At 40.5% G+C, this 24,023-nt stretch overlaps 1 protein-coding gene across 4 annotated transcripts in view; it reads left to right on the forward strand.

Moving 5' to 3' along the window:
- Positions 1-24,023, forward strand: part of pak5 (p21 protein (Cdc42/Rac)-activated kinase 5) — an 83,229-nt gene that overhangs the window by 30,627 nt on the left and 28,579 nt on the right. For 2 of the 4 annotated variants that reach the window (XM_037750390.1, XM_037750388.1), the window contains exons 2-3: positions 8,576-8,799; positions 11,037-11,081. In XM_037750390.1, coding sequence (XP_037606318.1) covers positions 8,596-8,799; positions 11,037-11,081 — 249 coding nt within the window. In that variant the 5' untranslated portion in view covers positions 8,576-8,595. Of the gene's footprint in view, positions 1-8,575; positions 8,800-11,036; positions 11,082-19,768; positions 20,278-24,023 lie in introns of those variants that run through there. The other 2 variants (XM_037750389.1, XM_037750392.1) reach the window with 2 other exon arrangements.

The following is a 24,023-nucleotide window of genomic DNA, read 5'->3' on the forward strand; positions in this document are numbered from 1 at the left end:
TTTAATTAAATCAAGCATTCCACCTCTTCCCTTTAGCGGCAAATGAAGCAGAGAACTTTGCCCCTCCCTCAACTTGTTTATCAGAAGGAACTTGTGTCCTTTTTCATGTTGCATTTTAAATTATGTATGAAATGTATTTGCATACTTGTGCATGAGTGAATGATCTGCATCTCAATACCAAATGATGCTTCTAAATTACAATCTAAAGGACACAGAATTAATGTGGTGTTTTGGAAAACACATGAATACGTCACGCTGCCGCAGAGCGCTTAGGAACCAAAAATAGACACGGTATATATACACACAACACCAACACACACACACAAACACACACACACACACATGCATGAAGCCATGTTTTGCTGTAGCGTGAGGCAGGTCCCAGTGAAAGTGTGTGTGTGTGTGTTGAGGTGTTGTACAAAAGGGGAAATGCCTGTGGAGGCTCAGATGGTGACAGATGGTTTGAAGACAAATCAGCCTGGGAGTCAGGATCTCTGATCTGGGACTAGTCGCCCCTTTAAGTATGTTTGTGTCAATATGTCAGTGTATATGTGGAGCGTGTGAGCTCTTATAAATGCTCTGCGTGGCTCTGTGTTTTGTGTTCACAGTTTGTTAAATTCACAGTTTGTGTAACGACACACTGAATGTGACAGTAGCAATAAAGTACATTTGTTCTAGGGCTGACAAAGTTAACACGACAATAATGCAAATTTGTTGTAACACCACTAATTTCTTTAACGCATTAATGCAACTTGCGTTTTTTTAGGTTGTAACGGGCTCAGTTTAAAGCTAGATTGAAGATACTGGTATCATATGAAACTAGAAAACCTAAGAAATCCATGTCATACTAGCTTTCCGCCAAGGAGGTTAAATAACAATCCAAACGTACGCTACATTTTGGCTAGGAAAAAATGTCATGGCAACATTCAAAGGGGTCCCTTGACCTCTGATCTCAAGATATGTGAATGAAAATGGTTTTATGGGTACCCACGAGTCTCCCCTTTACAGACATGCCCACTTTATGATAATCACATGCAGTTTTAGGCAACACTGACACACTGACAGCTGTTGTTGCCTGTTGGGCTTGAGTTTGTCATGTTATGATTTGATCATATTTTTATGCTAAATGCAGTACCTGTGAGGGTTTCTGGACAATATTTGTCATTGTTTTGTGTTGTTAATTGATTTCCAATAATAAATATATAAATATATTTGCATAAAGCAGCATATTTGTCCACTCCCATGTTAATAAGAGCACTAAATACATGACAAATCTCCCTTTAAGGTACATTTTGAAGAGATAAAAAATGTGCGGTTAATTTGACAATCATGCGATTAATCGTGATTAAATATTTTAATTGATTGACATCCCTAATTGTTTCATATTGATAATCGATTCATGGCAGAAGAATATGCATTTTCAGTTATAGCTTCACTCAGCTCTAGAGCCCTCAGAGCTGTGGTTCATGAGTGAACACGTACAACACAGCTCACTCCAGTCACACCTAGAATAATGGAGTTTCATAATCTCTGCCATATATTACCAGGCGCAATACCTCATCGGAGTGACATTGTTACTCTTTGGCAGAATAACCTTGCAGGCATTAGTCGGAAACTTCACAAAGTGCTTTACAATCCGCCCGTAAATTACAGCTCAAGAGGTGCTTATGTTGCAGCCAGGAGGAGTTGTATAGCAAGTCGTTCCTCGGGCCTATGCACGGAGGCAATTCCCAGAGGTCTCTACACTTAAAGTAGTCCAAACCTGCTTCAACTGTTGTGAGCTGCTAAAAGCTCTGTAACAGTAAGTTTGTGACCGAACATGCACCTCCATCTGCTGTCTTATATGCACTCGACAGTGTGTATGTGTGCACGCATGTGTTGTTGTGTCTCCTGGCAGTTGAGCCTGGCCTAGACGCCTTTAAGCCCCACTAGCCTTTAATAATCTCATTCTCAAGACGTACCATCTAGGTCAGGGGTTTCCATCGTCACTGTGGCTTCTTACAGACCACAGAGACGTTGAGGGATGGCGTCCCAAAAACATTTTTTGACTGTCTTAAAATGAAAGTTTAATAAACCTCTTGTCAAGCCAGCCGATTAGACTGTCAGGCTATTAGGCATTATCGGTCACTATAAGCACCATAGATGTGGGTCAATAGGGGCCTTCTAAACCCACTAGTAGGTTTTATCATCTTTTCACATGGTAGAAAGAAGGTTAAAGAACACAATAGCGACCTCTAGCGACTGTAGTAATTATGACAGGAGCAGATGCGGAAGTGAGGTGCTGTATAGACCGTGTAAAACCAACAATGTGTAGTTGTCTTTGTGTTCACAAGCGTTAAGTTTCACTTGTGAAATGTAGTTATCTTAAGCCAAAACACAATGTTTTTTCCTAAACTTAACCGAGTGATTTTGTTGCCTAAACCTAAAGAAGCCTTTTTGTTTGTGTTCATATTGTGACGTTTCATTCAGTTTTACGTGTTAAAACATGTTGCTTTTAAGTTTCGCTTTCACTTTTACAACGTAGTAGGCCCCGGATGCACCGATCCGACTTTTTCTGTCCCGATACCGATAGCAATACCTGGGCTTTGGGTGTGCCGATACCGAGTACCAATCCGATACCAGTGTTTAATTAATAAGCTGTAATGCTCACTGTGTGGAAATGACTGGGATCATTCTTTTATGTATAAGGCAACATCAGGCTTGACTTAATCATTGCTTTCCTAGCTTTGGAAAACAAAATGTGACCACTAAATATATAGATATAGATTTATGTAATTGCTCTTTATTATTAAAATAATAAATCATACACCAGCAACTTGTTAAAAAATTGTCAAAATTAACAATTCAAGTGTAAACCTTTTTAATGCAACAACAAATTGCACAACCCATTTCACAGGAAACCATACCTCCCTTAGTTACTGTTGCCGTTATAGCACGGCACAAAGTGATAACAGTGGCAGATTTACCACACAAAGTTTTTAGACCCAGTCTAATTATCGCTTCATCTACACATTGCTCCAAGGTAAAAAGGGCTTCAGCTACCGCATGTGTCAGCTGATGATTCAGCGCAAGGCTGCGATCAGGCCCAGTTTTAGTCACTGTGTGTTTCAGAGCGGCGACTGCAGACGGCAACTTTGTAGTCGATATTTACAAAATATTTGAGCGTTGCCTTCTGTCAGACTGTTCCTCTCCCAGGAGCTGTTGTTCAGCCTCATCCTTGACGTTGTCTTTATCGACTTTGTTTTTGGGAATGTCATTTCCAATCAGCACAATGTCTACATGTCCCAGTGTTTTCATCTCGCAGGAGCCACTTTGTGTACATGCTCTAAAAATAGCAACAAGGTCAGAAACCTTGGGTCGATTTGTGGAGGTTTAGCTGGACATCAGCCAGAAAGTGGAAAGGGTTGCTGACACGTCCGCATTGCATAAGAGATTTGTAGCTCAGCACAAAAAGGAAACGATTAGAGCTAAGGATTGTTAGGCTTTTGTTTTTTGCTGGTTATCTAAGGGGGATACCTGAGGGGAGTATTTGAGTCATGTGTTTTTCAGATTATGTGATGAATCAGGAGAAAGAGCAATCATGTGTTTCTTTAATGACCTACCTCTCCCTTAGATGTTTATACTAGTTTGTTTTTGTTAAAGGACCAAACCAGTAGTTTTGCATGTTTAAGTCAAATAACTATTATCTGCTTTACACCTTTCATTAGTGGCAGCTATTTACTTTGTGTTTACGAACTACTCTGAGGGTCGTCCAGCCCTGATCATCCAATGGTAGCGCTAACCCTGAGTTAGACTTAGAGTAATGGTGCATTTTTGTGTTGTTGTGTAGCTAAAACTGTCTTCTACTCTGAAGTCGACAAAATAATATTCGTAGGCCATTCAATGCAAATAACTGTCAAACTGAGTTTACCAAACATCGTAGCTTATGAATGCAATACTAAGTGGCAGCTGAATGATGGAGCTCTGTTGTCAGACCTTCACTTGAATGCACCACCAGGAAGGATTGACTTGCATGAATTGGGAAATGGTTATCAGTTGTAAGTTGTAAACTCATAGGATTCACTGGGCTGATGGTGCAAAACCACTGGTATGGTCCTTTAAATGCACAATTCAGTGGATGGTGTCATATGATATATGATAGTTGCATAAAAAGTTCTCTATAAGCTATATACTGTATACTGTATATATATATATATATATATATATATATATATATTAGTGCTGTCAATTGATTACATATTTAATTGCTATTAATCACAAATTAATCACACATTTTTTAGATTTATCAAGTTATTATTACTCTTATCAACATGGGAGTGGACAAATATGCTTGCTTTATGCAAATGTATGTATATAGTTATTATTGGAAATCAATTAACAATACAAAACAATGACAAATAATGTCCAGAAATGCTCATAGGTACTGCATTTAGCATAAAAAATACGCTCAAATCACAACGTGGCAAACTTTAGCATTTAGTCTCCTTTAGGACATGCTAGTATGACCAATGGATTCCTCAGGTTTCTAATTTCATATGATGCAAGTATCTTCACTCTAGCTTTAAAACTGAGCCTGCTACAACCTCTGAAATATTGATTGCGTTAAAAACATTAGTGGCCTAATGTCAACGCCTTATTATCACGTTAACTTTGACAGCCCTAATATATACCGTATATATATATATTAATATTATAGTCAATAATATATAATACTATAGTTAATATTTTGCACATTTAAATTTAAATGATTTGATTTATACATAACCTTGTCTATCTTTCCCTTTTTTCTAAAAAAGATATTTTTACTCACATTGGTGCAATACATCCTCGAGTCTTCACAGTGTAAACCGAAGCTGACAGTGAATGCAGCATAGAAAGCAGAGTTGTGTAAACATGCCTGTGGCATAAGGTTTCTATCTATGACTTAACACCTTTTTGATCCAGTATTGAGCTTTCTAAGGGCAGCAGTGTGCTGCATAATAATCTCTTGTGCTGTGATTGTGCTGCTGTATGCATCACAAAAGCCTTAAGTCTTCTCAGCTTCCATCCTCTCACCATGACTCTTTACATCTTTGTCTCTCCTCTTCCTGTTGTTCCCTCCATCCGTTCATTTCTCTATCTCTCTCTAACTTCCCCACTGTTCCCTGCTTCTGTTCTCATCTTCTGCCTCCACCATCCCCCCCCTCCTTCCTCTCCCTCTCCCATCAATCTATCTCTCCATCTTTCCTGTTTGAGGCCACTAATTTGGTCTGTCTGGCTCTCCTGCAGGGCACCAAAGGAAATGATTGAGAGAGATTTCCATGATTACATTTTTTGCTTTGTCTGTTTGAAGTTGCATTTAGAAATAGACTCTTTGGTGATTTCTGTCATTGCATCTACTCAGGAGGTACTGCCAAGTCAAAAGAGTTAATCATTTTTCACAACTCAAACTGATTAAGCACACTGACTTCATTAGCACTTTTTAATAACTTACCAGCATGTTTTTTAATATCTTATTCAACAATTGACCATTCACTAAATCTCCTGCTAATTCTCACATACACATATTGAAGCAGTGTGCATGGGGCTCTAATAAACTCTGAATCTTAGAATATTTGAGAGGGGTGACTTTTTTTAGGCTTTTCCAAAATCAAAAATACAAGAAAAACGTGTAAGAATTAAGCAATGAATTGTGTGTTTATCTACTCTTGCATAAATGTTAGCATGCCCGGATACTAGATAGAGTTATTAACTTACTACTCACAGTAGTAAATTGTTACTTCCAAAGACAAGGGGCATATTGTTGGCTAATATTATTTTGTGAGGTTACAGTTACATTACAAAAATACCTGTTCAGGACTGGAACATCCGCTGTGTGGGACTCAAGATGCTCCAGTAGTACAATGACAGCCAGTGCAAATATAAAATGTATATATATTTTCATATTAACAGGGGAACCATGTGCTTTTTATTCCTTAAGACAATCTAGACAGTAAATCCCCAAGCGGCTTCGCTGAAACCTTATGTGTTTGCTTAAAGTGAAGGTTTGTTGCTTATTTTGTGCACAATGCACATGTACTACACACATAAATAAATAAATGAATGTTTGGTATGGACTGGCACAGCAGACGTTATCTGTGCAAAAGCCATAACAGCGGAGGGGGAGAGAGAAAATAAGAAGGTGGGGGGGGAAGAAGGATGACTTTGTTTTCTCTGAGGACAATGCCTCCTAGAAGGGAATGACACAATAGACTCCATTCACAGCTACAACGACAACATCATGACATTTTGTTCCTATGACTGGACATCGTGCATCCGCCCATACCACCACTACCACAATGGGATTTCCAAACAGTTCCTCTTGGTGGTGGAGTAAAAGCACAGTGGCTACGTATCTAAATCACTATCAAAACCTTACATAACCCTCCCCACTATCCCCCCCACAATCCTAACTTGGCATCATTTTTCTTCTTTTTGTCTTCACTTCAGTGCATCCGTTTTTTTTCTTTTGATGTTTATGTTACGCAACCAAAGTGGACACTTGCTTTTTCTAGCATGTTTGGACATTTTTGCTTGTTCTTTGCTTGTTTGTATCCTGCAGCATTAGAAGGCTGTGAACTTAGCATGCTACAGATCAGCAGAGCAGCACAATACGTATAAAACATCAGTTTAAACCTGGCACTTACAGCCAATCAGTGTGTCACTATGTGGGACACTTCAACTGTGCCGCTGGCAGGCATGGCAAGTAAAATGTAGACTTTATAATAACCAGGGTGATTATCAGTTCAGTTGTCTTTCTTCTCATTATTGCCTGCTTTTAAATGCGATGTTCTCTATCATATAGTGCACCAGTGAGCCATCTGTGAGGCTCAGTATTGGATTGAAAGGCTGGTGAGGGATAGTTGGTAAGATGTTGAGAGATCCTCAGGCATATTTAGACAACTTCAAGTGTTGCTGCGCACCAAATCTCTACTAATTATTCTTTACTTTTACACAAGATAAACAAGTTTTATGGAGCTTTTTCAGGTTTGCTCGTTAACTCGAGCAGGAGGGTACAAACCGTCAGCTGCATTCACCATATAAAACTCATGGAAGGAGCTCCTTGAATAGTACCTGCTAATTAAATGTCCGAACTTGTATTTACTATTTACTTGTATTTACTTATATTTAATGTATTTACTCGTGCTCTGGTGTGTGCAACAAAACATATAATGCATGCCTTATGTTGTGTTGTAATTTCAGAGGAAAAGTGAACATTTGATAATGCTGTGATTCAAACTAGATTAATAACACACTCGTCTGCATCGGGATGTTCCCAGGGTCCTATGTTCCCCAGCTCAATATCCTCTTAATATGGAACATTAAGGAGACCTTTCAAAGATTTAGTGTTCTCAGGGCTGTCAATCGATTGAAATATTTAATCATGATTAATCGCATGAATGTCCATAGTTAATCGCGATTCAGCACCGGTTAATCACACATTTTTTATCTGTTCAACACGTACGTTAAAGGGAGATTTGTCAAGTTTTTAATACTCATATCAACATGGGAGTGGGCAAATATGCCTGCTTTATGCAAATGTATATATTTATTATTGGAAATCCATTGACAACACAAAACTATGACAAATATTGTTTAACATGGCAAACTCAAGCCCAACAGGAAACAACAGCTGTCAGTGTGTCAGTGTGCTGACTTGACTATGACTTGCCCCAAACTGCATGTGATTATCATAAAGTGGGCATGTCTGTAAAGGGGAGACTCGTGGGTACCCATAAAAACCATTTTCATTCACATATCTTGAGGTGAGAGGTCAAGGGACCCCTTAGAAAATGGTCATGCCAGTTTTTCCTCACCAAAATGTAGCATAAGTTTGGAGCATTATTTAGCGTCCTTTGCAACAAGCTAGTATGACATGGTTGGTACCAATGGATTCCTTATGTTTTTCTAGTTTCATATGATACCAGCATTAGCTTTAAAACTGAGTGGTGATTAGTGGCATTAAAACATTTTTTAATGTGTTATTATTGCGTTAACTTTGACAGCCCTAGTTCTTAGCAATGTTTTTTCTCCCTGGGTCAAATGTTCAATGTATGTTTCCCTGGGTATCCCAATTCCCAATATGTTGCAATCACCCACCTACAACTTATAGCCTACTCTTATACAGTACTCCTTAATACACCCTCAAATTTTTCAGGAAAGACTTTTGTTATTTATATGTCCACAGTAGCTGAACAGATTTTTACCATTCAAACTGCATTTGAAACGTCTATGTTCCTTTGTTCTTTTGCGATTTGAACTCCTAAGATGGCCGTCACCAATCCTTTAATGTTAGTTTATATCAAGAGACACCTAACCTGCTGTAGTGTCACACCTGCCATATACAGTTAGATATAAATAAAAGCACTCAAGGTCATAGTGCTGAAACCTCTGAAAAGGCAAGAACCTGCACTGACCTTCAAAATACTGTAGTAGAGTATTCAGACTATAGTCCATATTACAGACAGTATGCAGTCATGGATCCCTCTCTGTATTTATTTCATTAAAGTCAACCAATCAGTGTACTGATCTAGAGCTATCTTCTTTGTTTCGTCAGGTTTGCCAGGGTTTTCCAGCATGTTTGGGAAGAAGAAGAAACGGCTGGAGATCTCCGCTCCGTCTAACTTTGAGCACCGGGTCCACACGGGCTTCGACCAGCGGGAGCAGAAGTTCACCGGGCTGCCGCAGCAATGGCAGAGCCTCCTGGCGGACACTGCCAACCGGCCCAAGCCCATGGTGGACCCTTCCTACATCACCCCCATCCAGCTGGCACCAATGAAGGTAGAGTGTGTATGGACAGAGGGCGTCAAGCCTGAGCACTGGGGACAAATCATTATCATTTTCTGTGTCTTGCTCACCTCTCCTGCTCTTCATCCTTCTGTTTCTCACCCACGCCCCTGCCCTCTCTGTCTATAAGAACTTTCCTCCCCCACCCATCATTTTTACTTTTACTTTTCTATCTTTGCCTTCTCACTCTGTATAGCTATGTTTCACTTCAATATCGCTTTGTCTCACCACTCCATCCTCCACTTGTTATACTCTGTTTTTCTTCTGAGTCAAAATAGATCATTCTCCAGTGCCATCTGGCCACTTTACACTATTCAAATTGCCCTAGTATATGAAGTTACAGTCCTATTGTTGTACATTATGTTGCTTTAAACCTGCATTAAGCAATTTTGTGATATTAAAGTAACATTGAATGACTCCCTCATAGTGAAAAACTCTCTGAGAATTAACACCAGACAATATAACTTTTACAAATCAAACATTGAATTCATAAGCAATAAAATGAACTCATGCTCCAGTTTCACTTGGTCTGATACTGTATGACCAGTAGCTTTTGGTGGCTATTGTTGGCTTCAGTGGTTTTATCACAAAAGTAAAGTAGCAAAGGTTATACTGTAGATATCCACATTTTAACAAACAACTCAATCAGTTTTCTGTTGCTTCTAGCAAGAGTTCAGTCATGCAGTTCTACTATACTAACTATTCTTACTACCGAAGACAGACAAAAAGTCGCCCAAAATGATACAAAATAAAGACCTGCAATGTTTGCTAACATGTTAGCCACAAACACTTTTTTTTATTTCCGTCTGGAAACACAAGTAGAGTTTAATTAATTAAATGCTTTATTTGACTCCAACTAGTGCATCACAATTGTACAAGATACAAATATTTACCTTTTTCAGCTGAGATGTAACAACAGTTTTCCGGCTGTCTAGCTCTGTTTTGTGTGAAAGTTTAGTTTGTGAACATGCCCAAGGGTGTTAAATATCAGTATAACTAATCTATATTTGTATCCTAGTACAGGGATATTTGCAACCAGAGGCTGGTACAAAAACACAGAACATCGCTATGAATAAAACAAAACAACAACAACATATGTCGATCATAATGTAGTCACCAGGTATATGTACACAGATAGTGTCGAGGCAAAAAGCCCCCCAAAATGATACAAAAACAAAAACCTGCATAATTTTTTGAGCAGTTAAGCTGAAACCATAGGCCAGAGAATATGACTTAGATCTTTTTTTAGCAGACCTATGACACACTACATTCTCCAGGAGGACAGCAACATGACTTCAGTGGGATGCTCATGTTGTGTATGTAAGTAGACAAATGTTTGCTAACAGTTAATAAACCCATAGACTTTCTGCCCCCTGCTGGTCAACAATTGCTTAATGCAGCTTTAAAGACAACACCTCGTTTGACTCTTCCATTAGGTAATGTCACAATCTCACAAACCCTAATGCAAACTGATGTTTCTCTTTCATTCGGCTGTGTGATCTCTCTTTCTTACCTCCCCTGTGACTGTCTCCCCTTGTCTCTGAACCTTCTGAGTGTCTCCTCTGATGTGTTGTTGTTCATTGGTTCTTCTTAACGTATCACATCGACACATTTGATCTACTGAAAAATAGCTAATTATAGTCACTTACACACCAGAATGTTTGATAAAAATGCTCCTTAGTATTTCTGTGCACCTTTCTCTGGGTTGTAGCAGAACATATAATAGTTTGGAGGCCTTTCTCTTGCACATTGGAGGTATTGGAGGTTGTTTTAGGCCTCACAGGGGCACTGCTTAAAATGTGGTGTTGTATATCTTCCATTGTGCCGTCTGTGGTCCCATCATACTGCATGTGTGACCCACTGCCCTTCAGCTTTGAAATCTAGGAGCCTTTCCTGTGTGTGTTACAACACCTGCTTACACCATTTTGTTGACCTTGATAATACACTTGCCTCATAAACATGTCGATTTTAAACTCATGTTTTGATGTTGACATAAAGCACTGCAGCACTTTAACACATCTAAAACAATAAGACTAAAAGCACCATTGTGAGCATTAATCATCAAGCGAACTTGTGCATTAGTCTCTGAGGAACCACTTACAGGTCCTGCTGACAGGAAAATACATGATCAGACATCCACATAAGTCCTGTAAGAGAGAACAGCAATATGCCACAGGAGATATCTCTGAAGAGGGGGAAACAAGAAAATAATTCTCTTGCTCTCTTCACAGATATCTCCCAAGAAAGTCCGGTCATCCGAAACGCCGTTGCCCAAAGTATGACTTCCTCTTCCCTTCTGTTTTTAACCCCCCTCTCTTCTTCTTTTTTTTTTTTTTGTTGGTCGCTCTCACACAGTCACAACTTTTGTTTCCACATCTCTCCTCCGCTGCCTGCTGCCATGCATTCAGGTGGAGGTGGTGTGTCAGCAGGAGCAGGGAGAAACACTGAGAATGACTCCACACATGACATAACTACATTGCTCTGCCAAGTCTTTTCTTAGGCCTCATCTCCACTCTCCCTTTGTTTCATTCGCATGAGCCTCCCCAGAAATGAGGAGATTAACTGTAGCGGCATGCTCCCTTGTTTCTCCCCCCCTTTGCTGCTATGGAGCGCCATTGATAATGATGATGATAATCATAATGATGATAATGATGATGGTGATGATGATGGGTGCTGAGATGTGAAGTGCATGTTGCCATGACAGCTGATTCTGCTCTGCCGTAGGCCACCACTCTGTAGAAAATAGGTCAGAAAGGGTTTGCATGTGTTAGAAGAACCCTTTCTACGATCCACCTCTTGATCCAACCCAAACCAGCCTAGTCGGGCTCTCCTCTCCTCTCCTCTCCTCTCCTCTCCTCTCCTCTCCTCTCCTTCTCTCTTCTCTCCTCTCCTTCTATCTCCTCTCCTATCCTCTCCTTCTATCTCCTCTCCTATCCTCTCCTTCTATCTCCTCTCCTCTCCTCTCCTCTCCTCTCCTCTGGAGAACAAACATGATTTGGTCTGGATGGTTTGCAAGCTCTACATTTTTTTTCAGATAAAAAAGAGCATTTATAAATGTACGTACATCTGGAATCTTTATAATGAAAAAAAATACATTTAAAAAATATTAAATAAAAACTATTGACTGAGCAATGCATAAAACAGGTCACTCAAGGCAATTGCAAAACAAGTTTTGAGAGTAAAATTCTTTTTTTTCCTCCAGCTGTTTTGGCAGTTACTGAGCACTTGAGAAGGTGCCTGCCAACAGTTTTTAATCAAAAGGCTTAAACAGGGCATGCCCACACCTGTCAATATGTTTTTATAGCTCAATATAAAAAGAACTAATAGTGGAGGAGGTGGATTGTAAAATATGTGTCATGCTCCTCAATAACCAAAGTCACTGCCCCAGACAACTTTTGAACCAATGCCAAATTTCAGGAGGTAATTCATAATAGACGAGGAAATTTCAAAGGGACAAAAGAAGTGATGAAACCCAATAAGAGGAAACAAAAGTCTTTATGTGTAAAAATTAGGGCTGTCAAAGTTAACACGATAAAAACACGTTAACAAATTTGTTTTAACGGCACTAATTTATTTAACGCATGAACGCAACTTGCAATTTTTAAGGTTGTAGCAGGTTCAGTTTTAAGGCTAAAGTAAAGATACTGGCATCATATGAAACTATAAAACCTAAGGAATCCATTGGTACCAACCATGTCATACTAGCTTGTCACAAAGGAGGGACATTTCCAAAGGGGTCCCCTTGACCTCTGACCTCAAGATATATGACTGAAAATGGGTTCTATGGTACCCACGAGTCTCCCCTTTACAGACATGCCCACTTTATGATAATCACATGCAGTTTGGGGCAAGTCATAGTCAAGTCAGCACACTGACACACTGACAGCTGTTGTTGCCTGTTGGGCTGCAGTTTGCCATGTTATGATTTGAGCAGATTTTTTATGCTAAATGCAGTACCTGTGAGGGTTTCTGGACAATATTTGTCATTGTGTGTTGTTAATTGATTTCCAATAATAAATATATACATACATGTGCATTAAGCAAGCATATTTGCCCACTCCCATGTTGATAAGAGTATTAAATACTTAATTAATCTTCCTTTAAGGTACAATTTCAACAGATAAAAAATGTGTGATTAATTTGGAATTAATAGCGGTTAACTATGGACAATCATGTGATTAATCATGATTAGTTATTTGAATCAATTGACAGCCCTAGTAAAAACGTAGAGATCATTTTTAAAACACAAGGAGGACCAGCAGTTTTGCTGAAAAACAGTAGTTATTTGGGACTTTAGTTACTACTTGGGTAGGATGTGGGAATCACAAACATACTGTTCTGATTAAAATCACTGATCAGCACATGTGAATTTAAAATCACCCAGCCTCCCCTCGAGGAAAAAAATCCCATGTGAACGGGGCTCTAGTTGAAGTCTGATCACAGAAACGCTGTGGAAAGTAGTTTGATGTTAACTTAGAAGTCGGGGTCACTTCACTCCCACGTCAAATCCAAAGGATTTTGCATCGCTCTCACTCGCAGTGTGCATGCAAAGAATACAAACGAACACATTTGTGTGTAAGTCGTGTGTGAGCGCGCTAGTTTGAGGAAGCAAATGAAGGAAGTCTCGTTGCTTTGCTCAAAGTTAGTGACACTGATGAAACTATTCAGACCTGTTCTGTGCTTGCAAATCTGTCTCTTGACACTACAATAAATTTGACTTTCAGATTGTTTTCGTTGATTTTCTTGGTATTTAGTTGCTTCTCTGTCACGCATTTGTGTATATGCTAGTCTGTGTGTGTGTGTGTGTGTGTGACCCTGACTCCCAAGGTAGGCCGGGTTATTTATAGTGTCTCACCCATGGCCTGATATCCTTCTCCCCTGGTTGCCCTGACACTTGATTGACATAAGGCTTCCTCTGCTTGGCAGACTCCCCCAGCTCTGTCTACTAAGTGTGTGTGTGTGTATGTATCTGTGCATACACCAGGTGGGCATGGATGAAGCGGTCTCCAGGCTGGCAGACCTCCAGTGCTGTCCTCACCAAACAGTACAGAGGGACAGAGTACAGTAAAAGGTCAACATGACGTGTGTGTGTGTGCATGCGTGAACATATATTCTTCTGTGTATGTGTGTGTGTGTGTGTGTGCACGTAGAGCAGTTAGAGAGGTCATGATGCTGAAATAACTACTACCTCTGCCCTCTGGCGTGTGCACTCATCGTTTATTCACAAGGCTTGTAGCCTTGTTGTCAGACTGCTCATCTCGGCTGAGCATTAGTATTGCTTAAAGCCTTGGCTCTCATCTCTTTTCTCCCCCCACCCCCCGTCCTCACCCACCAGCCTTCAGCACACATGCTAATCCAGAAGTATAGGCTAACACCATGCCCTAACAGCATTTCCATGTTTTAAACATTGTGCTCTTAAAGCTTCTGCAGTCTGACAATTTGAAGTGTGTGGTGGTGCATGAGTAAGTGCGCTATAACTACGTCTGTGCAAAAAAAGTCTACATTTTTGTGTGCTCTTGTTTTGATGTTGACGTAGATGGTTTGTGTGTGTATGTGGGTGGCTTGTTGTGTGACACACGAGGTCACATGTGTGTTAATGTGTTGCATTCATTAGCGCCAGCAGGGGCAGCGCGGTGGCTATTATTAATGGCGGTCTCATGTTGCACCTTGACTTTGACACCCTCAAATTGTCGACTCCCATGGAGCTGAGGAGGTAATTTACCATGATGGCGTGTGTGTGTGTTTGTAGATCGGTGTGTGTGAATATGGGGTGTGTTGGCATTGCACGTATGTGGTTTGTGCTCGTGAGTGCCTGGGCCTGCTAATGCTATCTCCTTGTTCCTATTTTCTCATGTTTCCTCAACTGTGGGCCAGCATTAGCTGTTCTTGTAAATGAGAAAGGGAACGACCTGTGTAGGAAAGATGTAAAGAAGTTTAGTGGGAGCCGATTCTTCTGTTAGTGGTTTCTATTTCTTGCCTAAGTTAGATACTTTGCTACCTCTGTTTACAGGATACCTTTTTCCTCTGCTTGTGTCATTTGCATTATTTTGCATTTGGGGCCTTTGGAAGGTGCAGAGAAACTAAAATAGAATACGATTTCCTACATAGTCAATACTGCAATCAATTAGTAGTATTTTTAGTAGGGAGGCACCACGATACGATATTATCACGATACTTAAGTCATAATTTATTGTGATTTTAAAAATTTTGTGATATGCTGAGCATTGCATTTTGTCAACATGTTTTTTTAACTAATAAGATACAGTTTTCCCTCTGTTCATCTCAGAGTTTTCATTCACATATTTTGTGGTCAGAGGTCAGGGGACCCCTTTGAAAATGGCCATGCCAGGTTTTCTAGTTTCATATGACACCAGTATCTTCACTCTAGCTTCAAGACTGAGCCCGCTATGACCTCTGAAAGACAGAATAGCAGCCGTAGGATTGTTAAAGAGTATAGTTTATATGATCAAAGATCAATACTTGATGAATATTGCCATGCAAAATATCACAATACTATGCTGTATCGTGGTTCCCCCCACCCACAGTGCCAAAATAGAGTGCTACAGGAATGCATCCTAAAACCTGGAAATGAGTTAGCATTTTAGCACTTCCTGTTCCCTCATCTGGAAGTCAATGGTTTTTTTGAATGTGTTTTTAGTTAGATGCTTGAAATAAGATCTGTGATCAACACAAGCTGAAAAGATTTTAATGTTTTTTTCTATGATATAAGATACATCAATGAATAAATAAAAACTCATGAATTTTGAAACCTTTATGTGTCTTAAAAAAGGCGGTTGCTAACAAGTGGCTAAATGAGACTACTAAACATCATCACGCCGACACGTCCGCCTTTACAGCCTCTTTGTTTATACTTGTGCGACCGAGGTGTAGTTCCTTTATAGCCTAACGTTAGCTTTTTACTTCTGCCGATTGCATTTAAGCCTCAAAAATCATAGAAGTAGTGTTCATTTGTGAAGATTATCCTGCTGAACAAAACGTGTAAGTATCATAAATGTTTATTATAGCTTATTTTCTGCACTAATACAAAACCCAATGGAAAAATCCCATTGGCTTTTTGTCGAGGGGAACCAGGGCGATGCCAACTTCCTGGTTGGCCTACAAGAATATGTAATTTCTGGAGCAGTCTATAACTTGACAATATAACTGTGAAAAGATAAAGTGCTCAAGAGAGAAGCAGGAAGATGTGCCTGCAGTGAATTAATAACATCATTGTTATAATGGGATTCTATTAAACAAATGCAGTAAAGTTTATATCCCTTACACAAGGTCAGGGCAATGGCAGACAGTGCCAACTCACACAGAGAATAATATACTGAGTAGTAGTGGCCGATGAAGTAAAAGCCAAATTCCACCTTTTTATCAGTGTGCTGAAGAAAGAGTAAGGCTAAATGAGGAATGCTCATTTCCACTTTTACCCCATAGCATGTTTTATTTGAAAGCAATTTAAATTCTTTGTCTTGATCCCAGGGTTATCAAACAGCCCTCGAGGCATGGACATCAGCATCAGTAAGCCCGTTAGAGAGAAAAGAGAAAAAAAAGAACTTTGGTTTTTAAGACAAACCCATCATGATTCCTGAGTCCAACTTAAAAAGCTTATTCCTCGTAATTCTAGCCGTAGAAGAGTGTTCACAGATAATAAGTGAGCCTGGAGAGCTCACAAGGATAATATATGCGCATCATGTTTTAAAGGTGGATATTTCACCTCTTCTTCAAATAACACGCTCCTCTCCTTGATGAAGATCAAATCCGTTGTATCCTAATATCTGAATTCCTCTTATTATTCCTCCTGTCTGTGACAGCAAATACAGCAGAGCACTGACTGCTTATTTTCTAAAAATAAAATGAACATTAGAGCGCTTTTGTATTACCACCTAAGGTAGTTCGTTTTCAGCTTGAATTATGTGTCGTTTGACACTTACAGCAGGGCTTCGTAATAATATCAATTTCAGTCTGGCGGCGTGTGGGAGGGAAGTTAATGTGATAGCGGTTTAATGGCTTGAGTTGATCCACAGGTTTTCCTCACATGAATCAGATAAGGAGCAGTGAGGAACGGAGACATTTGAAGAAAATCAGACGTAAGAGATTAATATTATAGACCGAATGGATACAGGCAAATTAAAGCTGCATTTAGATAATTACATCTTCAAAGTAACAGACTGGTTTCAGATTCTTAGTGTAGATGGCGTTAAAGGGGAACAACGGGCATTTTTAAAACATTGATATTATTCTGGAGGCTGTATAACATTATGGAAAAAAGACTGTAACTTGCTCATGTTGCATATTGCGAGGCAACTAAACAGCAACTACCTGTCAGTGGCGATTTGAATGGAGTATAGATTTTCAACATTTGCAATATAAATAAATATGCTGTCACTTTCTAAATCTATTTTATGTTAACAATAAACACTAAATAAGACAAGGAAACTGTGTCAGAATTTACTGACTTCTTTCATTTTCCAGTATTTATGGTTTATGCAAGTGCTGTCCATTGGAACAGAGAAATCCATTGGAACGTAGAGATCCATGACAGGATTTGGGCAGCAGCTAGCTTGTAGCAGCTAGCTTGTAGCAGTCATGGATGTATTAAGAGAACTGGATACAGCGTTGGAGGCGGGGCCCCGTTCATTCCTATGAAAGTTGCTCAGTGGCGCATGATGCCAAAATGGCTTGACTTCCGACTGGAAAAGAACCCGGATCTTCTGGCAATCTTCCGCATCCATTATGCCCGTGGAGCAGGCGCAGTAGCGTCCGCTCAGTCACATGGCTCGGTCACGGGGGTCACAACGTCACGCTATCGTCACGGCTTGCCAACTCCCCCTCCCAGCCCTCTCTCTAGCCTCGGTCTGGGGCTCATTCACATGAACGGAAGAGATATAACTCTGGATGAGTTACAATATGTGCGTGCATGAGCAAGTTGCAGGATTTTTCCATCATGTTATATACCCTCCAGAAAAATATCAATGTTTTAAAAATGGCCGTTGTTCCCCTTTAAAGACGATGTTGGTACTAAATCTGTATTCGAGTCAGGATGGTGTTGTTTGGTGTTGCTGCTGCACGGCCTGCAGGGAGGGAACCATGTGGCAGGTGAGAGTACGACATGTACATCACACATGTTGAAAGCCAGTGAAGGTCCATGAATCAGATATGTGCATAATAAAGACTTAGAGGTAAAATCCACCCTAGGATAGACACACATATATATATATAAATCCGTGAGGAGTTATTATGCAATGAAGATGTACTTCTTCCCTCCATCCTGGCTTGTCTTTCTCTTCTCCTGTTTGTGATTTCATTTCATTGCATTTCCAAAAAATGACTGCTGACAACCTCCAGAGTGCATGCCTAAACTTCTTGCATTGAGCTGTGGGTTACATGTACTGTAGGTAGCGTAGGTGGAGAGAGCTCGCTGATATTTTTGGGTAGCTGAACATCTCGGTGCTGTCAAACCCATTATAGCTGCACTGAAAATATCTCATCCTTACATCACATTGGGAGGAGAAATAATGCAGCACAATGTGCCCAGAACTGTGAGGTACGCTGCCAGTAGCTGCTATTTAAGAATGTGTAGTGTTGATTTAGGGTTTAGGGTTGATTTGTTCATTTTGGTTTTGTTTGAAGAACAGTACAGCATTGCTGATTTACACTTTTTAGTGTTGCAGCTTCGGTGAAAAATCAAACTGTGACAGTTTTGCTATCAGATAACATGAAATGCAGTCTTCTTTACAGCAATTCATCCACAAAAGTCATATTTCAGTGAGTCTTCCACTCCTTGAGGGTGCGGGCGCCCTCGGCTGACTTTACTGTCTTTCAAAGGTTGTAGCAGGCTCAGTTTTAGAGCTAGAGTGAAGGCACTGGTATCACATGAAACTAGAAAACTTAAGGAATCCATTGGTACATGTCGTGAAGAACGCTAAATAACATTTGGCTAAATTTTAGTGAGGAAAAACGGGCATGGCAATTTTCAAAGGGGTCCCTTGACCTCTGACCTCAAGATATCCAAATGCAATGACCGTGCAGTTTTTTGCAATGCAGTATAAATGTGTTATTTTTGCCTTTTCTAAAAAAGGTTTCTGCATACTGGGGTCCCTAAATAGTCTTGGAATTACATAACTTGGGTATGACTGTAAAGCTGAGACTCTTGTGGATCCAATGAGCCCAACTGTATTCATGTGTGTTGATGTTAGTTCCCATAGTAGCCATTTTTATTGTATTGAGATAATTTTTTTAAACTTGGCCTCACTGTATAAAAGTACCTGTGGTGACCTCTAGTATAATCACAGCCTCATGAAACTTTACAGCCACAAACTACAGACCTAGGGCATTCAGAGGATGGATGGCTTTCCTAGGTATATTGACAAAAAGGGGGTTTCTGAGAAGTTTCCAGAACTGAAGTGCTCCCCATCAAATCACCGCGAAATGCAATTCTTGCAGAAATCTCCAAATGTGAAAAGTTTTTGATACCAAATCACAGCATGGCTTTTTCTATGGTGTTCCTCAAGGTCTTGGTGTCTTCATTTTGTATTTTGGAGGGATTATCAATCATTTTTATCAATTCTCAAGTGGTAAAAAATGGTTAAATTTAGCACCAAATCTGTGTAGCAAATGGTATCGACCCAAAAATTGCTGCAACAACTTATAAGACAAAATAGAGCATGGGAATGACCATCATATACTTCTATCATAATGTTCTAAACCCTATACACTTTCACAATTTATGTTGATTAATGAATTCATGTTTATTTCTTCTTTATGACTGTAAAAACTTGACATACAAATTAATCTTGAGGTTCCCAGCTTTCAGATGATGTATACCACTTCTATGTGACATCTACTGTTGACCTGCTATCTCCCCCTAAAACCCCCCCTGTACCACTCTAAAAAAGACCAAAATGGCTCGGCAGTAAAAAGAGGAGAGGAGTGGAAAAGGTTAAATGACACTGAATTTTCACATTTTTGACATTGGACATTTAGTCCAGGTCAGACAGTCCAGGTCGCGGTGTGTGTGACAGTGAGACAATGGAGTGGACTGGCACAGCGAGGGTAAAGTATAAGGCACGTGACAATGGGCATGACTCGCAAGGTGATAACTGGTACAGCGTTACTGTAAATGTCAGTGGGTCAGTGATGGCAGAACACAGCCGCCCACCTTCCCCCCACCAGCTCTCTGGCAGGTGACGGAGGAGGAAACTCGATCATCGGGTCTCTCAGAGGGTAGCTGCTGCGGGCGCAGAGGGCCAGACTTCCAGTCAAGCCGCGTCTGGATGCAGCTGCTGCCGGGCAGAGCGACTTATCATGGCGGGGGGGAGAGGAGCGGTGGTGGAGATCGGGACCGGTGCAAGCAGGAGAGAGACGGGGAGGCCGAGGCAGCTGAGGCAGCCGGTGGGAGCAGTGAAGGCTGAGGAGGCGGTGGTGTTTAAAACCCAGGCACAGACGATTCATAAACAGTCACAGGTGGGGTTGTTCGACTGTTTCTGTTTTGTGGTGTGCCAAGACTGCATGCTGGTATGCTGGCTATGCAGATTTGTCTGTGCAACAGGTCTCAGCTCTCACTGCCAGCAGTTCTCAGCACTTAGTGTAAACATATTAGACCAAACAGTGATGATGCAGGTAAGGCAGTAGTTGTTCCATTCAGCATTTATTCTGCCGTTTTGTGCTGACTTTGCAGAGATCTGGAGTTTAAAGGGTCACATGTTTCTATTTCTGTTGCATTCTTTACCCTGAAGTGTGACACACCGTGAATTATAGCTGTGCAGGTTGTTTTACTCATGTTTCTGGAGAGGGCAGGTTTGTGCTCCGAGCACTGTGCATGGCAGGAGTTATTTTTGTAGCTTTGCTGGGTTTGCTGTACGTATACATATGGAAACGGAGCTTAGAGAGATAGTGTTTCTGATTGAACAGGGTCACCCAGTCCTTGCTTCAGGGGGCAGAAATGCAATCTTGCGTCTTTATTGAATAGGGAGAAGTGGGCTATTATGGATCTTACATGTGCAAGCAGGGAGACGCTAATTCGAGGAGGATTTTTTATTGCAGTGTGTATTAATGATATTGGGCGAGCTCCAAGGCAAGTGGAGTGTCCAGACTGAGAATGAATGAGGTCTAGACAAGTGTTCGGATGTGGAGCAGCTCCAGAATCTCTAACACGGCCACTCATTACGAGTTGTCTTAACCCAAAAGCATGTCACGGTTTATTTTTTGGATGGCCGTTTTTGAAATGTGACAGTTGAATGCTTCCTCCATCACCATATAGATACAGACACACACATAAATACAGTATTTCTTTGCTCCAAATATGCCAAACTGCACTTGCTGCTCATGCACAATGACCGTGGCATTCATTCAACTTCTTAATGGACAGAAAAGAAAGTGGGACGCTGTGATCGATATATGCGTTTAATTTCAAGTTTGATTTGGCTCAGTATCTATGTATTGCACTCCATCTTACATTGATTTAGGATTAAATTGGTCAAAGCAGAAATAGACTTGAGGGAAAATAACTCCTGATTGATGCGTGTCTGCGCAGGCCTGCACCCTCATGCACACACAAACAGATAGAGAGAGCATCTGTCTTTCTTGGCACCGAGCTGAAGTGGATGGCATTGATTTAGACCCCTCTCATTCCTTCCTCCGCTCCGCTCCTCCTCCCTTGCTTTCTCACTTTGTCTTCTCTCGCGGCTGCCATTCACAGTCACACTCCGCAAATCACCTCTCACGGAGGCTTCGGAGCCACAGTCAGCGGGGGAATTTTGGCTTTTCTGCGACGTGGGTTTGCCAGGGCAGCTCAAAAATGTCCTGGCTAACAACCATCCTTCAGTGTCTGAATGTGGGTTGTTTTGGAAGGACATTTAGGCTGTGAATTTTAAATAGGGAAGGATTGTTGCAGGAAAAACTGATTTGAGATGCTGCAAGTTTGTAATGGATTTGAAGTGCTTTCCAACTTTAGGGTGAATTTTTCAAAATCCAGATCTTCTTGAACCTTGTGTCTTGTCAAGTTAGAATAAATGTGCTTATTCCTTTTATCCACAACTCTAACGTGGATATTTTTAAGTGAACCACATTATTTGAAAACCAGCATCATCACTGTTTACGAGCTAGTGTGTCTCAAAATGAAATAACACAGGCTCTATAAACATTATTTGCTTCCTTTGTTTCTCACTCGGTGGTGTGAGGTGATTTCATGACTGGACCTGCAGTATCCTCGTGTGGCCGGATAGAAAACTACAACCACACAATTAAATTTTTTTCAAATCATACTCTTCCTTTATCCCCGTGGAAGGATATTGAATGAAAATCGTTATCCATCCATCAGCATTTCAGGGGCAGATTAGAGTAAGCATCATTTTTATTGTTTCATAAGCCTCATCTGTGCTATTATTAGATCTATTTTAATGCCAGAAAATTCCTGACAAAATGAGTTTAATACACTTATACATGTACAAAAAATACAATTTAACAGTTTTCTTTTAAGGTAAATTATATATATTACCCCTGTATTGAATGCTATATTGTTTTCTATACTCTGTAAAATGCCAGAAGACAAGGATATCCATGCTGTAGAAATAGAAATATTACTGTAGCTTACTCTCAGCTAAGATCTAGTTATTGATTTTGATGCTTACTGCAGGACCTTTACTGTTTTCACTTTTATTTTTCCAAAATATCAAGCTGTGAGTCAGTGACAGACTAAGCTGTGTCTCAATTCAGATACTTCCGTTAGTACACTTCCATGTAGTACACACTGTGCACACTATGTACTTACTTGCGTGGTGTGTGAATTTCAACAGGGTAGTGTTATCTCAAATCTCACTTGGCTGTTTTGCACTCACCGGAAGCTCGGTAGATCAGCTGGTGATGCCACGGACATCACGGCGTATCGCCATTAATTCAATTCAGACGGGTAAATTAACCCAATAATGGCTTCTATCTGACTACAGTACAGTGGTAATATAAAAAAAACCCACATGTATAAATTAAATTTGTATAGTTTGGTGTTCGCCGTTTCAATCGCAACGTCTACAGCTTCCTCGCCCGCCATTTTCACAAGTTTGAAATAGGTTGGTGGCCCATCCCCTTCCGCTGCGTAGCAAAGATGGCAACCATTGAGGGTGAGAAGTGTCCATTTGGCCATACCTCTCAGTGTGAACGCACTTATGCACTCAGAATAGCAAGTGTAAGTGCGGAAGTATCCAAATTGAGTCTCAGTAATATAAAAAAAACCCACATGTATAAATTAAATTTGTATAGTTTGGTGTTCGCCGTTTCAATCGCAACGTCTACAGCTTCCTCGCCCGCCATTTTCACAAGTTTGAAATAGGTTGGTGGCCCATCCCCTTCCGCTGCGTAGCAAAGATGGCAACCATTGAGGGTGAGAAGTGTCCATTTGGCCATACCTCTCAGTGTGAACGCACTTATGCACTCAGAATAGCAAGTGTAAGTGCGGAAGTATCCAAATTGAGTCTCAGCATAAGAAGGCTACAGCCATGCTAGCGGCTCTGTGAGGCTGTACGTGCATGGTACTCAGCCAACTGGGGTGCTTCGAGCTGAATGCTTACGCCAGCATGCTAACATGCTGATGTTTAGCAGGTATGATGTTTACAATGTTCACCATTTTAGTTTAGTGTGTTTGCATCATACTATAAAAAGGCTTCAATCTATCTTTTGATAGTAACCTTGACAATTGCAAATGTAACATAGGAAGAAAGCGTGTATGTGTGTGTGTGTGTGTGTGTGTGCGACAGCAGTGGAATAGAAACTAGAGCAGAGAAGACGACAGGAGAGCGGTCTACTGAGTGGAAAAAGGAGTAGAAAGTGAGCGCTGAATGAGGATAGAAGGGGGTGGAGATGTGATGTAGAGGCTGACGGGGCTCAGATTAATGAGCGCCGGTGTGTAATTAATCTATAGCGGGCAGCTGTCTGTTTATCTGTCTCAGAGTTGACAAGAAGATAACTGAGGGACATCTAATTGATCCCCTCCTCTTCTTCTTCTTCTTCTTCTCCTTGCTCTCCGTCTCCGTCTCCTCTCTCCTCCTTTAGATCAGAAAGTTTCCTTGACAGTGACAGACTCACTTGGAAACTCCTTCGAAAAGAGATCATGTAATTGGTCACACTGGCAAAGGCACAGCAGTTTGTTTTATTCCACTTATTCTTGTTATATTTTCTAGCAATTTTTTTCCCAGCTATGTTTCTGAATCAACCTAAAT

This window comes from Sebastes umbrosus, chromosome 18 (assembly GCF_015220745.1).
Source record: "Sebastes umbrosus isolate fSebUmb1 chromosome 18, fSebUmb1.pri, whole genome shotgun sequence".
In the NCBI taxonomy this organism is placed as follows: domain Eukaryota; kingdom Metazoa; phylum Chordata; class Actinopteri; order Perciformes; family Sebastidae; genus Sebastes; species Sebastes umbrosus.